Below are 15,000 nucleotides of genomic sequence, written 5' to 3' on the forward strand. Positions count from 1 at the left end.
CTCTAATCCTAACAACATAAGGAAGAATACATGCATGATGCACCTAAAGACAAAGTTATATTCTCCTACACACCACCTCCTACAGCACCACTATGGCAAGGGGCGGCAACACACCTGTACACCACACTGTTATCATAATCTGTCATATCCAAGCCTAAGGTTGAGTTAAAAATCTTACTACAGGCACCCCTAAGCCCAACTCTTCTATCACAAGTTACAAAATCACAGTGTAAGAGCAACAAAGCTAATTTATGTTACATTTATAGTACCGTATAATCTAAAAAATACTGTAACATCAATAATAATAATAATAAAAATAACACAATTACTTGTTTCTGTAAAACATAAGGTAAATGTGATAAAAAACAAAGGAACATCAGAAAAAGTAAAAATTTTAAAGGCAATTATATTTTTTAGAGGGTAATATTCCAGACCGACACTTACATATAGAGTATGGAAAAATTGTGGTAAAAAAATTAAGCCAAGTATGTATCGACTTACGGTTAGAGGATGAAGTTTCTCGTCAAAAATATCCAATATTCGGTTATCAGCTCGATTTCTGATATGGTAATATATTGCAAGAGCTACACATTTAATGGTGTTTTTCAGATTAGGCTGAGAGACGGTAGAATCATCTAAGTATATGGTTGAACACGACGACGACTTCTTCAGTGTCCTCCCGTCGTCTAACTGGAACATAAAAATATGGTGAGCATGAGATAATCTTTTACATCCAGACTCTTATCGTCTTATCATGCACATGTTCCTTATAGACAACACCCTCTTAACCATTAACAAGCGGCTAAGGATTCCCTACACTGCCCCCATATGCAAAGAACATGAAACTTCCACTGATGATGGCCGCTGTTTAAGGGGAACTATAAAGCACAAATTCTGACAGACAAGACCCGATTAAATTCTTCACCACAGCATAGTATGTCCCTCCTATACCTCCCCTGGTTATATTGAACTGTACAACATTTCACTTGCACACTGTTGATGAGTTACGGAACATTTCAAACACTTTATGCAATGGTTTATGCCAAGTGACCCTTTAAATTTATCTTTTAAAGTTTTATCAGACACCAATGAGTGGAGAATAACCCCACCCCCATATAAAAAAAAAAGAAAAAAAGAGAGAGAGAGAGAGAGTATTCAAACACAAGAAAACACTCACATGACTTCTACTTCTTCTTCTGACTAGTCCATCTGCAAGAGACAAAAATATTATACACATGTTAACTGATCGTAAGTTTCTCACGGTCTCAACACCACACCGTAACACACAAGAGAGCCCATTAGAGCAAGCTGTTGAGTGAAATGGCTGTTTAAGTGCCAACGAGGCCACTATTTTACTGCTGATGACCATATGCCTACAGTACAGTACAGTGCATGTAATAACTAGTACCGAGAACCTACAATGGCAAAAGAAACTGATTCGTTCACTCACAAATAAGATAAATTTTAAACTTTTTACAGCATCCAATTCTAGGAAATTATTTTTAGCCTCTTCCAGATCAACAGTGATTGGCCATTAGGTAAACAAAGTAAATAAATACAATACAGTATACAAAAAATAATCAAAAGACGATGAATAGTACAGTACTCGAGTCACTAACTTTCTATAACTTGTTTAGACTTTGAGAGGAAGAGTGGACCAGCTGAGGGATGAAGGCTGGGGTCCTGGTCCAGATCATCAGGCTCTCTCTCACTGATGTGTTGTAAGTTACACATGTGCTCCTCGGACACATCCTCATGGTTGGCCTCCCCCGACCCTCCACCGGCTCCCTGTAAGGTCACACCATCGCTGCATTAGTCATCATCTTACATTTCTGGAATCACTTGAAGATTACACACCCCAGATTCTTTCACCTAAGATTAACCCCCCAAATGGTTCCCAGTGGACTTGGCTATTAGGGTGATTAATCTTCATGTAATCCTGCTTCTGATACAGTATATGGAAGATAAGAATTACAACCTGTAAATAATATGCATATTATATACTGTTGTTAGATATACAATATTGTACCTTGCAGTATGATTTAAATATATTTAATTTCTATAATCTGCCAAGTAAACATCCAACATTCTCTGGTCCTGTGGTTGAAAATTTCAATTTCTATCTTGTTGTGTATAAAACCTGGTTTAGTGAGGAGTAGTAACACGTACCTTTTGACTGGAAGAAGAGCGGCCAGACCCCCGCCCTCCAGGGTATACACAACAGCTGTGCTTGTTACCCATTGTGATGCACTACCACAAGACACTGTGATGGTCTGAAACATGTAAGACAGACACCATTAAGACAAACACTCAGAGTAACACCAAATCTTCTCACCTTAAGTCCTAACTTGTTACACCTTCAGGAATAACTCCTCAGTACTGTGCAGCATTATCAACCATCCCTAGTTTAAAAGGGTAACAGCTTACACACTAATACTCATACAAACACATCCTTAAAAATTCCTTGACTACATCATGTTTTGCAATTTTATATTTTTGAAATTTTTATGCTCCTCTTGCTTTTAAAAAAATTATCTTATCCCCCATGAACCAAAAACTCTCATGCTCTCGACACTTTTAGGAAACACAATGTATAAAAACTGTGAACTCGCTGCATCAGAGAATTAGGCGTGAAACTTTGGTCAGGTTTAGGTGATAATGGCGGCACACTCAGGTGGAGGGTCCACCAAGATTTGCCTTCATGACATAAATATCAGAACAAATAAAAATAGGAAAGTGGCAATTTCTCCAAACTTTTACTGACATTCAAAAGGTAAGAAACAAGTTGTTTTCTATGGATTTTTTCTTTAAGTGGTTTATAATAACAAACAACTATACTGTATTATTATTCGGGAAGGTTGTGATCACTGGCATATTTACTTAAACAACAACACTTCAGATTTAGTGGTGGTTAAGTGTAAGATATTGGGGATAAAAAACTGCAGAAACATCATTATAGATAAATTATAATTGGTCAGGTGGACACAAGCTACTTTTGGGGTAAGGGACAACTTTCTGATACACATAAGTCACTATAAACACCAAACTCGCGTGCACAGAAATGGCTGAACAAGCATTACCACACAAAACACTAGTGAGTTTTTATATAAGTGAAATTGGTGAGATTTCAAGATTAATGACAATGTGACCTTAAAACTTTTCCCCCTTGATCCATTTTACCTTAGTGTCGTGCTCTGGATCTTTAATTCTCGTGCTTCCGAATTTGTTATAGAGTGACAGGTACACCATTGATCCGCACACCAGTCTAGCAGCGACTTAACACTTCCTGACAGTCACCTTGTTCAGTCAAAACAAAATTTACTTGGCTTCTCAGGTTAGATCCTAAGCCCTGTTCCATGACCACTTGTTGACAGGACAATTTAAGATATTCTAGTCACAAGGACACTATGTTAGCCACACCGATGAAGACAATATATACTAACTTACCTAGTCAAGACATATTCATTCTTTTAAAGGTGAACTATAGCAGTAAATCACTATTCAAAACAAGTGTTCCGTCCATCAGCCATGTTGGTGAGGGTAATCTTGATCGTTTGTCCGATTACTGTAAATATCTATGAACAATATTATCAATATGTTTTAAAATACAATAAATATCAGATTTAATAAAAAACAATAAAAACATACACAAAAATAATAGATTTTAGTTGCCAAAGTGACTTAAAATTACAAAAAGAAATACAAATAAAAGTGGCAAAGAAGTCAGTGAGTTAAGGCTTCGGACAAACCGATAGACGCAGAGGAGATCGAGCGATGATTGGTGAATGGGATTGTTGTCATCTGAAGCTGGATGCTGATTGGCTGAAGGCAAGATTTATGAAGGGGCACTGTTCCTTACTCCGTTTCTTCACCTGTTATTCTTTTCCACTTCTTGTGCCTCTATTAAGCAGTTTAGCCTTGAATTGTAAAATGCGTTATGCCTATGTCACTTAACAAGTAAATGAACTACCTCAAAATATTAAACTTAGTAAGAATTAGCCAAATTCCTCACGAGAGATAAGATTTAATCGTTTCTATACTGTGCTAACTTCCTGGCTAAAACCTTCTCTAATGGTGTTAATTAATTTATCTCACACAAGGTTAAGGACTGAACTTACTATGGGTTGCTTTAACAGTTTAACTTAACATAAAATTTTCCAGTTTCCTACAAATTGTATGGGGAACATGCTGATGCAGACGTACACTCCCACTGAACAATAAATATCCCGGTAATTATAAAGGACAACATTGTATTGACTAATGAAAAGTGCAAGAAGGAAGACTTAGAAGTGCAAGGATTGGCAGGTGTAAGCTGCTGTGGAAGCAATAAATATAGGTTCACAAAAATCAATTTTGTCATGTTTCTCAAAGTGTTATTGTCACGTTACAAGGAATTACAAAACCAATCTGCAACCAAGATATAAGTTTAGACGTGAAAGAGACTTTACACACGATGTCTCTTTAAATTGATAAACAAAATATAAATATATTTATTCAGTTAGACTAAAGTAATAGAAAAACTAAATTGGTATCAATGTACAGAAGCACTTCGGGATTAATACTGTTCTAACAATAGTAAACAGCTTTATGATTGAAATTAATGATAAATTAGTTGCATTACATATTGAATACCATGGGTTTTAGGTTTAAAGTTGAGAATGCTTGGTAGACAATAATGGTAGGGTTGTTGTGTGAGGGTACAAGTGGCCGCCGCCACGCAAGGAATATCTAATAAGGAAGCTTAAACTGACACACATTCCCATTATTTTCAGACAGGTTCCAGACTTAACTGCAGCGGGTCATTTCTCCGTTTGCCCTGGACTACGTCCTCCTGATTGGCCGTTTACTCTCGCTGACTCCGCCCTCTTCGCTGCGTGACTATCAGTGACCGTGACTTTGCCACAATGCCTACAATTTTAATTGATTTTACAACGTTTTCTTCTTTTTTTTTCAGACAGAGCAAGATTTATACCCAGGTAGAGCCATTATGCATTCTAATGTCGCGGTCAGAAATATATAAAGGAGTAAACAATGCAGACGATACACCTCCGTCACAATGGCGACCAACTAAAATAGATACCAAATGTCGCCAACTGCGTCCCTCCTAACCGCTTCGAGTTTAACTTTCTTATTAGATATTCCTTGGCGCTTGTGTCGGTTCGCTTAATCTCCTTACAGCTAGTTGTTGAGGCAGACGCTGGGAGTGTGGGTGTACGGAGGTGTCTTCCTGATGTTGTGAATTGTAAATGGTTAATGCAGTATGTTGCGACCAAGTAAACCGTCATGGGTTGTATAGAAAGCAAGAAAATGATCGAAAATGTTTCCGGTGGTGACATTAAGACGGTATACCATGTTGACGATGTTTTAGGTGAGAAAACTGGTGGAGCCAACGAGACGGAAGTGAAGTGTGAGTTGAGAGTGGATAATGCCTCGAACTTGGCCGAGAGAATAAAATTAGATAGACAAATTAATAAGAATAACAAGTTTAAAACGAAGTACGACCCAAGAATCACGGCCAAGTACGACATCAAGGCCCTCATTGGCACTGGGACCTTCAGCAAAGTGGTTAGGGTGGAGAACAAGCAAACCAAACAGCCTTACGCCATCAAGATCATTGAGTCTAAGGAAGGTCGGGAAGCTTTCGAGGCTGAACTGGCCATCTTGAGACGTGTGAAGTGCTGCTACATCATCCAACTGGTGGAAGTGTTTGAAAGTGTGGACAAAATCTACATGGTGATGGAGCTGGCTACTGGCGGAGACTTGTTCGACAAGATCTTGAGTCGAGGACCTTTCTCGGAGAAGGAGACGGTGAAGGTGCTGAAGATGGTGTTAGAGGGAGTGAAGTACCTACACAACCTGGGCATCACTCACAGGGACCTCAAGCCCGACAACCTCCTGTATTACCACCCAGGCAATGATTCCCGCCTCATGATCACTGACTTTGGCCTAGCACACACCAGGAAGTGAGTAGCTCCTGTCTCCCGCTAATGAGATATGGTTATTTAGATTTTGTTAATAGGCCTTTTTTAGGTACAGTATTGCTTTTGAGTTAGGTTTAACCCCCTCCCCCTGCTTGTACCACCTAACATAACCAACCTAACCTAACGTTAACATAACCAACCCAACCTAACGCTAACATAACCAACCTAACCTAACGCTAACATAACCAACCCAACCTAACGCCAACATAACCAACCCAACCTAACGCTAACATAACCAACCTAACGCTAACATAACCAACCCAACCTAACGCTAACATAACCAACCCAACCTAACGCTAACATAACCAACTTAACCTAACGCTAACATAACCAACCTAACCTAACGCTAACAACCAACTTAACCTAACGCTAGCATAACCAACCTAACCTAACACTAACATAACCAACCTAACCTAACGCTAACATAACCAACCTAACCTAACGCTAACATAACCAACCCAACCTAACGCTAACATAACCAACCTAACCTAACGCTAACATAACCAACCTAACCTAACGCTAACATAACCAACCTAACCTAACGCTAACATAACCAACCTAACCCCCCAGGTAGCGTTAGGGTGTTCATAAAATAAGCTAGAGTTAATCTTCACGTGATCCTGAGTTACTGCATAAAATTATTTCGGACATGGCATGCCTGTACAGTGTTAGATTAACTAAGGTTAGGTTACATTAGGCTATTTAAATTATTGTACATTGATTAGAAAATATATAGTTTGATGGGAGGTAATCACCAATACTTACATTTATACTGTATTCAGAAAAATATTACCTGATGTAAAATATGTGCTGCTTCACAAGTACTGGATACATACTGTACATACCACAAAGTTAGGGGCTAATCTTCAGGTTACTAATCCCAAATCTGAGCTAATCTGTACTCATGATTGATTTACAATAAGTGAGCCGCCAGTTTGTGATGAGATGGTTAGATAGATTGTTATTCGGTAAAATTGTATTACAAGTTTATATTGGTTCAGCATACTGTATATGTAAAAGTGTAGAGTGAAGGTATACATTGTATATAGACGGTATAAGTATACAAACAATGCACATTCAGAATGCAGGTATACAACGTTGCCTGTAAGCAAGATTGGTAAAACATGTCTGGCGGCAAACAAACACGCTGAAGGCCAGCTCCGGGACGCCATGTTGCTGAAACTTTTAAAAAACAAACGATACGAAACAAAAAAAAATGGTGAAGGTTAAGAGCACCCCAGCTTATTTCACCTGATGACTGAACACCCTAACGTCAAATGGGGTTTAAGTTAGGTTAGGTTAGTATTAGTAAATTAAGTCATTGGTGAAATAAGTTGGGATGACTATTCTTGAGATCCCAATCTATTTAACCAAGCTTAACCTAGATTAATCAACTTACTGAACCTAGCTTAATCAATTTAACACCTCAATTAAGTTAACCTTGGTTGATCAATTTAGCATAACCTAATTTAGTTAAATCTATGTTAATTAATCTAACCTAGCTTGGTCAACTTAAACTATTAAATCAGATTAGCCTAGCTACATCAACTTAACCCAACTTGCTTAGCGTAACCTAACCCGTTAAGTCTGACTTGATCAGCTAATGTAACATAAATTTAATTAAGCTATGTCAGGTTATGTTTGGTCTTCCAATCTGTATGTTAGCCTCGTAGCCACTCTGACCCGTGGAACTACCGTCATTATCTTGGGATGGTAGTTGTGTCCTGGATTATGCATAAAGTACTGTGTGTGCTAATTATGTGAATTCATAAACTTTCAAAAGTCGCCCACGTTTAGTCAGGGTTTGTTGGGTTAAAACTTAGAACTAAACCAAACCGATGAAGTGAAAATACTTGTTACTGTATCATCTGAAGATTGCACACAGCTTGTTTCACTAGATTATGAAACACCCTAACTTACCCGGGGTGAGGGTTAGGTTAGTGTTATGGGGTTTAATTTTCAGGTGGATTAAGATGGAGTGCCTAATCTTCAGGTACTATAGGTTATTTGTGAATCTGGCTGCTGCTGTCAATATACAGTACTTGCCACTGAAATTAACAAAGACATTCGCGTTTTTCATGGGATATCTCTCCTACAGTTGTTCCATTCCTTCCATACTGATTACCGTAATAGTGTTAATGTTGGTGTTCAGTTACTTCACAAACTCGAATCATCTTTTTGTTTTGTTTTAGTTTGCTCCTCAGGCTAGATAGAAAGATATTTATTCAGTAAAATTTCCATGCAAGTATGCAGTTATTCAATATACATATAGACAACGCAGGTGTACATGCAAGGGTGTGCAGTACCTACACAGTGCAGGTATACAAAATGGCAAACAGTAAAGTAATTTTCCTTATGTAATGTCCCAACATGGTGTCACTGCCATGTAAATTCTTCAAACAAATCTGTGTTCATTGTTACCATATTACCTTTGCCAACATCTGTATTTCTGTGTGGTTGTTTCAAGTGTCCATATCTTTTAGAGTAGAGCTGTCGAATAACGGTGATGTAACTATTTAGAGAACCGGTAACAAAGCGGGAGTGAACACGTAAGGTTGATTTTTTTTAAAGTTGGAAATTTTTTGATCTATGAAGTAGGGAAATATTGGTTCTGAAATAACATTGTGTATTAGTGGAACAAGTTACTAAACACTATCATTAATTCGAACTCATTGGAAGTTAATGTTGGATATATATATATATATATATATATATATATATATATATATCATGTAGATCCACAATGAAAACGTGGATAAGATAAATCTTGATAAAATCACACGGGAAAAGGGAAACAACGGAGCACCTTAGCTTTCGTCTTTGGCCTTTTATTGGTATGTTTTAACTTATCCTTGAAGTAACGATGTTTGTTTATATGAAATATTCCTTGAGTGATCCAAGTTTTCCAGGAAATTTTTTGTGTAAAATATAATAATTCACTGTCGCACCATCGTCTGCTGCATGTACAGTAGCTCTCTGAAGGTCTCTCTCGTCTTGGCTATTAATGTTATCCATGAGTGAATAGTATCGCCCTGGTCGCTGGAGAACTTGTGTGAATTGTCTTTCTTTATTATTAAATGATATACTTTGGATTACATGAAGATTAGACACTTCAATCCCCAGCTTATTTCACCTGAAGATTATCGACCTTATCTCTAGCCTTACTTAAACTAACCAAATCTCCCCAGGTAGTTTTATGGTGGCTAATTGTCAGGTGAATTAAACTGGGGTGTCTAATATCCAGATGATCGTAGAAGAAATACAATAAAGTAATGATCATTTGCCAGGACAGTGCCATGCTCTACACACGATACCATTAAGTTTCTTCCTTATTATTTACTAGGCTACGACACATTTGGTTGATTGATAAGGTTGGCCTCGGGTAATGGAAGACTTTTTTTTTATATATTAAGGTTATTATAATCAGCCATCGCCAGCAAGTGCTTTAGTATGAAGCCTCTGTTTATGTGTTCATTTGTTATTTGATCACAGGTGGGACAGCGGTTGACTTATTGGTATCTTTATCCTTTGATTTTAGGTACGTTCAACACACACACACACACACACACACACACTATATGTATATCAAAAGGGTTAAAATTTTGGAGCCTGCAGAAGTACTGTATACTGTACTGTAACTAATCTTCTGATGCAGCATGAATGATATTGATCCCCATAATTCGGTATAAATAACATACATAACCAATGAACACACACACACAGCAACCATTGCCGTAAGATATTTATGTTGAGTTGATGAAGGAGTTGTGTGTCGCTTTAATTTTCTTTGTTGATGGATTAGTGTACAGTAATTACTAGCCTAGTTACGCTCTTAGAGACTTAAGTTGTTGAAGCGCAGTAATATTAATCTCAGCGGAGCACACAACTGAACCATACTCGTCACACACTTCAGTTTACCTGGGAAACACCACGTAGACAATATCACTAAATAAGTCATAATGGGTCACAGTATGGAGCACCGCGTATGACACACCCTGTACTGGTGGCGGCACAAACAACTTGATCGTGGACTGTATATGTGTGTCTCTTGATTAACAGTATTTATAGCTGACCAAACGTGACTTAATATAGTGGGTTTGTTTATTAGTGAGGCAGACTTTTTAGTTATGGTTAGGTTAGGTTTTTGGTGCTGGGAAAGAGTTGTGGACAGTATTTAATGAATTCTGTTGTGGGTCATTGTAATTTAACAACTAGTATACAGTACACGCTTATAGACCTTGGTGGGTTAAAAGAGGTTAGCCTTAGGTTAAGTTAGTGTTAGCTGTAGGTTAGTTTAACATTTGGGTAGGTTAGGGTGTTTAATATTAAGGTAAGATAAACGGGGGGGCTAATCTTCAGGTGGTTCGTGGTGGCGGTGGTGGGAGTTAAATATAGTGGTGGTGGTGATAGTGGACAAGGAGGAATGAGTGTGTGAACCAGAGGACGACAAAGAATGGTGTTCTCTCTCTCACCCCTTGATGAACTTATAAGATAAATGTGGCACCGACGACGCCACTCCTTCCTTTATAACTACTTCAACGACCACACACACACACACACACACACACACACTATCCCTACACGCTATAGTATACAGTAGGTCCTTAAAGCTGCCCGCCACGCCGATCTAATCCAAAGGTCATGGATAACTAACGTCTCTCCCTCTTGTGACCATTAATTTTTTGCCTTAACCCAACTTAACCTAATCTACCCGTACCAACTCAACCAAACCCTAACCTAACCTAACCCAACCCTAACCTAAACAAGCCTAACCACGACAACTGCGCCATATTAAGACAGGGTGACACAATACAGTATTGAGGTTGAGTGTCTGTTAGATAAGTTCATGTGACATAACACTTAATGCTGTAAATACTTGATGTTATCGTGAGGAAAAATTTGGCTGATTACGTAAAGGAAAGAATAAAGAAAGAAAGAAAGAATCAACAGAGAGAGAAAAAGAAAGAATCAACAGAGAGAAAAAGAAAGAATCAACAGAGAGAGAAAGAATCAACAGAGAGAGAGAAAGAAAGAATCAACAGAGAGAGAAAGAAAGAATCAACAGAGAGAAAGAAAGTATCGACCGAATAGAGGTGTTTTGTGGCATTAATTACCTGTGTATTACCCCCCCCCCCTCTCTCTCCTTTAGCTTATTTTACCTGGTGATTCTTAGCCAATTTAGCTTATACCTTAACACTATAGAGGGGGAGGGGTTAGATTAGGTTAAGTTATGGTAGGGTTAGGTTAGGTTATTGGTAGGGCTGATATAACCTACAGTCGTCACTTACCAACAGACTTGTAAATTTTTAGTTTTATGTTGTATATACTAACTTGGTGTGTCTGTCTCGTGTTATAAAGGGCCTTTTAGAGTTAGAGCGAAAGTTATAATAGCGCATTACATTTATAAGAGACGAAGTAATCCAATATATTATAGGAATCACTTGTTATCCGATGTACAGTACGTGACATAACCTAACCTATCTTAACCGAACCCAACCCAACCTATTCTAACCTAATCCAACCTAACCTAACCGAACCCAACCCAACCTAACCGAACCCAACCCAACCTAACCTAACCTAACCTCATGAACACTAAAGATATCAACAGTAAAGAAGGTGTTATGTGATGGAGGTGTTTGGGGGCAGAGATAAGAATGGGATGTGTCTCCGATAACGCTCACAGATACGAGACAATAACAACAGGGCTCTCTATCTCTCTCTGACCGTGTGTGTGTGTGTGTGTGTGTGTGTGTGTGTGTGTGTGTGTGTGTGTGTGTGTGTGTGTACGTACTTTATCCCCCCCCCTCCTTCCACAGTTAAAGGTGTGGTACTGTCCATCATTATGACTGTGTTACCTCTGCTATAGATGGGTGCCTGACTTTACCATTGAGGAAGTGATTGTGGTCGTTTGCAGTGTCGGCCATACTGTTTCCTTGTATACTGAAGGCTTATTATACAGTGTGTTGTATCCTGACTGTACCTAATTGGCCGCCAGGTGTATGGGACGCCCTTATACTTGTTACAACAGTGTATGTATGTTTAAGATCAATATTTTATAACGATATACTAACAGTGTACATTTTTGCCCTCCTCGTGCCCTCCCCTTGCCCTGGTGTGTGTCGGGTCGTGGCGGCAGGTCAGCGGACGACGTGTTAATGAGCACCATATGCGGCACACCTGAGTACATCGCCCCGGAGATGGTGGCTCGGCGGAGGTACACCAACGCCGTCGACCTGTGGGCTGTGGGCGTGATATCTTACATCCTCCTGCGCGGTGACTTCCCCTTCTTCGACGCCGACAGGATACGCTTATACAAGAAGATTCTCAAGGGTAAATACGCCCTGTCTGACGAGGTACGTGGCGCTTACTCCTGCTCCCTCACACAAGGCCCTCAGGTAGTTATGGGTCGTATGTTGAGTCAAGTCGGCCCCCCAAAGTATCGCACCCCCACGAGTGAGGACGGATCACCTGAAGATTAGACATCCCAGCTTATGCCATAGATTAATCGCCCTAACCTAAACCTAACCTCACTTAATTTAACTCGATAGGTTAAATTATCGTGCTCCAGGGATTAAATTATCATACTTTAGAGGTTAAATCATCGTACTCAACGAGTTGATTGGAGACAATCATCGAAATTACACCTGAACTGTATTGTGTGTGTGTGTGTGTGTGTGTGTGTGTGTGTGTGTTCCTCACCTGATGTTGGTGTGTTGTGGTTGGTTGCTAGGAATCTACTAATCCACGTGTAGCCCCTCCTCCCCCTCCTCCCCTCTTGTCTACGCAGAACCCAACCTCAACTTTCCATTCCAACTTAGGTTAGGTTGCTTACTCTTAAGGTGAATTTAGTATGAAAGGTTAACTAACAGCTGCAGTAGGTCAGTTAATGTTGAGAGCAATTATATGTTATTTATGATCTGATTTATTGTGTGTGTGTTGTGTGCGTGTGTGTATGTGTGTGTATATATGTTAGCGTGAGTAAGATGATTGTGTGTGTGTGTGTGTGTCTGAACAAGTGTTAAGTGATGGTGTGTGGAAACGAGTGTCCCTGAAGCATGATCAATACTGTGTCGCCTTAGTGTATGTATGTGTGTATGAGTATATATCGGTGAGTGTATGTGTGTATGTATGTATGTATGTATGTAGAGCAATACATTTTACAAAACACCTACAACACGTCATCAAATTAGCGTGACCTTGTAAGTGTGTGTGTGGTAGTGGGGGAACATGCTTAAAAATCACTTTCACACTTAGATAGATCTTGACCACACTTACCAACTGACATCCGCTCCTACTCTGGCTAGCATCATGGGGCTGGGTGGTAGCCTCAGAAATTATATGGTGTGTGGTATAATTGTTTCTTGCAGCAGTTATAATTATTGTTTGTGGTATAATTTTCTGTCTCATCCCCGGAGTAGATTAAGTCGGGTTAATCTAGCAATAGAGTGTTCGGGGAAGTATTGTGTGTTCGTCAGTATGTGAACTCTACTCCGTGTGTGTGGGGTGGATGAAGAAGAGGGAAGTGTGGGGTTTTGGGGGGTGGAGTAGGAAGGGGGGATGGGTTGGGGGGGTGGAGGAGTAGGAAGGGGGGATGGGTTGGGGTGGGGGTATTGTGGTTTAAGAGGCACCATTGTTTCCAAGGGATGAAGACTCTTAGCTCGGAGCCAACCAACGTTCACCTCTAGACACTTCACTTACCCTCGTCCTCTTGAGCCCACAGTCTCTCACTCGCCACCATGTTGAAGATTTGGCCTCCTGATACTGCAACACAAAGATGGATTATTATCAAAGGTACTGCAACACAAAGATGGATTATTATCTAAGGTACTGCAACACATAGATGGATTATTTGTCAAAGGTACTGCAACACAAGGATGGATTATTATCTAAGGTACTGCAACACAAAGATGGATTATTATCTAAGGTACTGCAACACAAAGATGGATTATTATCTAAGGTACTGCAACACAAAGATGGGTTATTCCCTAAGGTACTGCAACACAAAGATGGATTATTATCAAAGGTACTGCAACACAAAGATGGATTATTATCTAAGGTATTGCAACACAAAGCTGGATTATTATCTAAGGTACTGCAACACAAAGATGGGTTATTGCCTAAGGTACTGCAACACAAGGATGGCAACACAAAGATGGGTTATTGCCTAAGGTACTGCAACACAAGATGGATTATTCTCAAAGGTACTGCAACACAAAGATGGATTATTTATCAAAGGTACTGCAACACAAAGATGGATTATTCTCAAAGGTACTGCAACACAAAGATGGATTATTTATCAAAGGTACTGCAACACAAAGATGGATTATTCTCAAAGGTACTGCAACACAAAGATGGATTATTTATCAAAGGTACTGCAACACAAAGATGGATTATTGTCAAAGGTACTGCAACACAAAGATGGATTATTTAGCAAAGGTACTTCAACACAAAGATGGATTATTTATCAAAGGTACTGCAACACAAAGATGGATTATTTATCAAAGGTACTGCAACACAAAGATGGATTATTATCTAAGGTACTGCAACACAAGGATGGATTATTATCAAAGGTATTGCAACACATAGATGGATTATTATCTAAAGTACTGCAACACAAGGATGGATTATTATCAAAGGTACTGCAACACAAGGATGGATTATTATCTAAAGTACTGCAACACAAAGATGGATTATTATCTAAGGTACTGCAACACAAAGATGGATTATTATCTAAGGTACTGCAACACAAAGATGGATTATTATCTAAAGTACTGCAACACAAGGATGGATTATTATCAAATGTACTGCAACACAAAGATGGATTATTATCAAAGGTATTGCAACACAAAGATGGATTATTATCAAAGGTACTGCAACACAAGGACGGATTATTCTCAAAGGTACTGCAACACAAAGATGGATTATTCTCAAAGGTACTGCAACACAAAGATGGATTATTATCAATGGTACTGTAACACAAAGATGCATTATTTATCAAAGGTACTGCAACACAAAGATG

The 15,000-nt window shown here is 39.0% G+C and overlaps 2 protein-coding genes across 2 annotated transcripts in view; one reads left to right on the forward strand and one right to left on the reverse strand.

The window, feature by feature from the left end:
* Positions 1 to 501: 501 nt before the first annotated feature.
* Positions 502 to 3,556, reverse strand: LOC121876814 (cyclin-Y-like protein 1; the record flags this gene model as incomplete). Its single annotated transcript, XM_042382244.1, is given in 5 exon segments — positions 502 to 690; positions 1,178 to 1,209; positions 1,620 to 1,788; positions 2,170 to 2,273; positions 3,448 to 3,556. Coding segments are annotated over 4 exon segments (462 nt in total), but the record flags the coding sequence as incomplete, so codon positions are not given.
* A 1,614-nt stretch (positions 3,557 to 5,170) lies between these two features.
* The window catches only part of LOC121876820 (serine/threonine-protein kinase H1 homolog), a 22,559-nt gene continuing 12,729 nt past the window's right edge, over positions 5,171 to 15,000 (forward strand). The window contains exons 1-2 of the mRNA XM_042382255.1: positions 5,171 to 5,963; positions 12,118 to 12,334. Of these exons, the coding sequence (XP_042238189.1) occupies positions 5,284 to 5,963; positions 12,118 to 12,334 (897 nt within the window). The 5' untranslated portion in view covers positions 5,171 to 5,283. The remainder of the gene's footprint in view (positions 5,964 to 12,117; positions 12,335 to 15,000) is intronic.

Source organism: Homarus americanus, unplaced genomic scaffold, assembly GCF_018991925.1.
Source record: "Homarus americanus isolate GMGI-L3 unplaced genomic scaffold, GMGI_Hamer_2.0 scaffold50281, whole genome shotgun sequence".
Lineage (NCBI taxonomy): Eukaryota > Metazoa > Arthropoda > Malacostraca > Decapoda > Nephropidae > Homarus > Homarus americanus.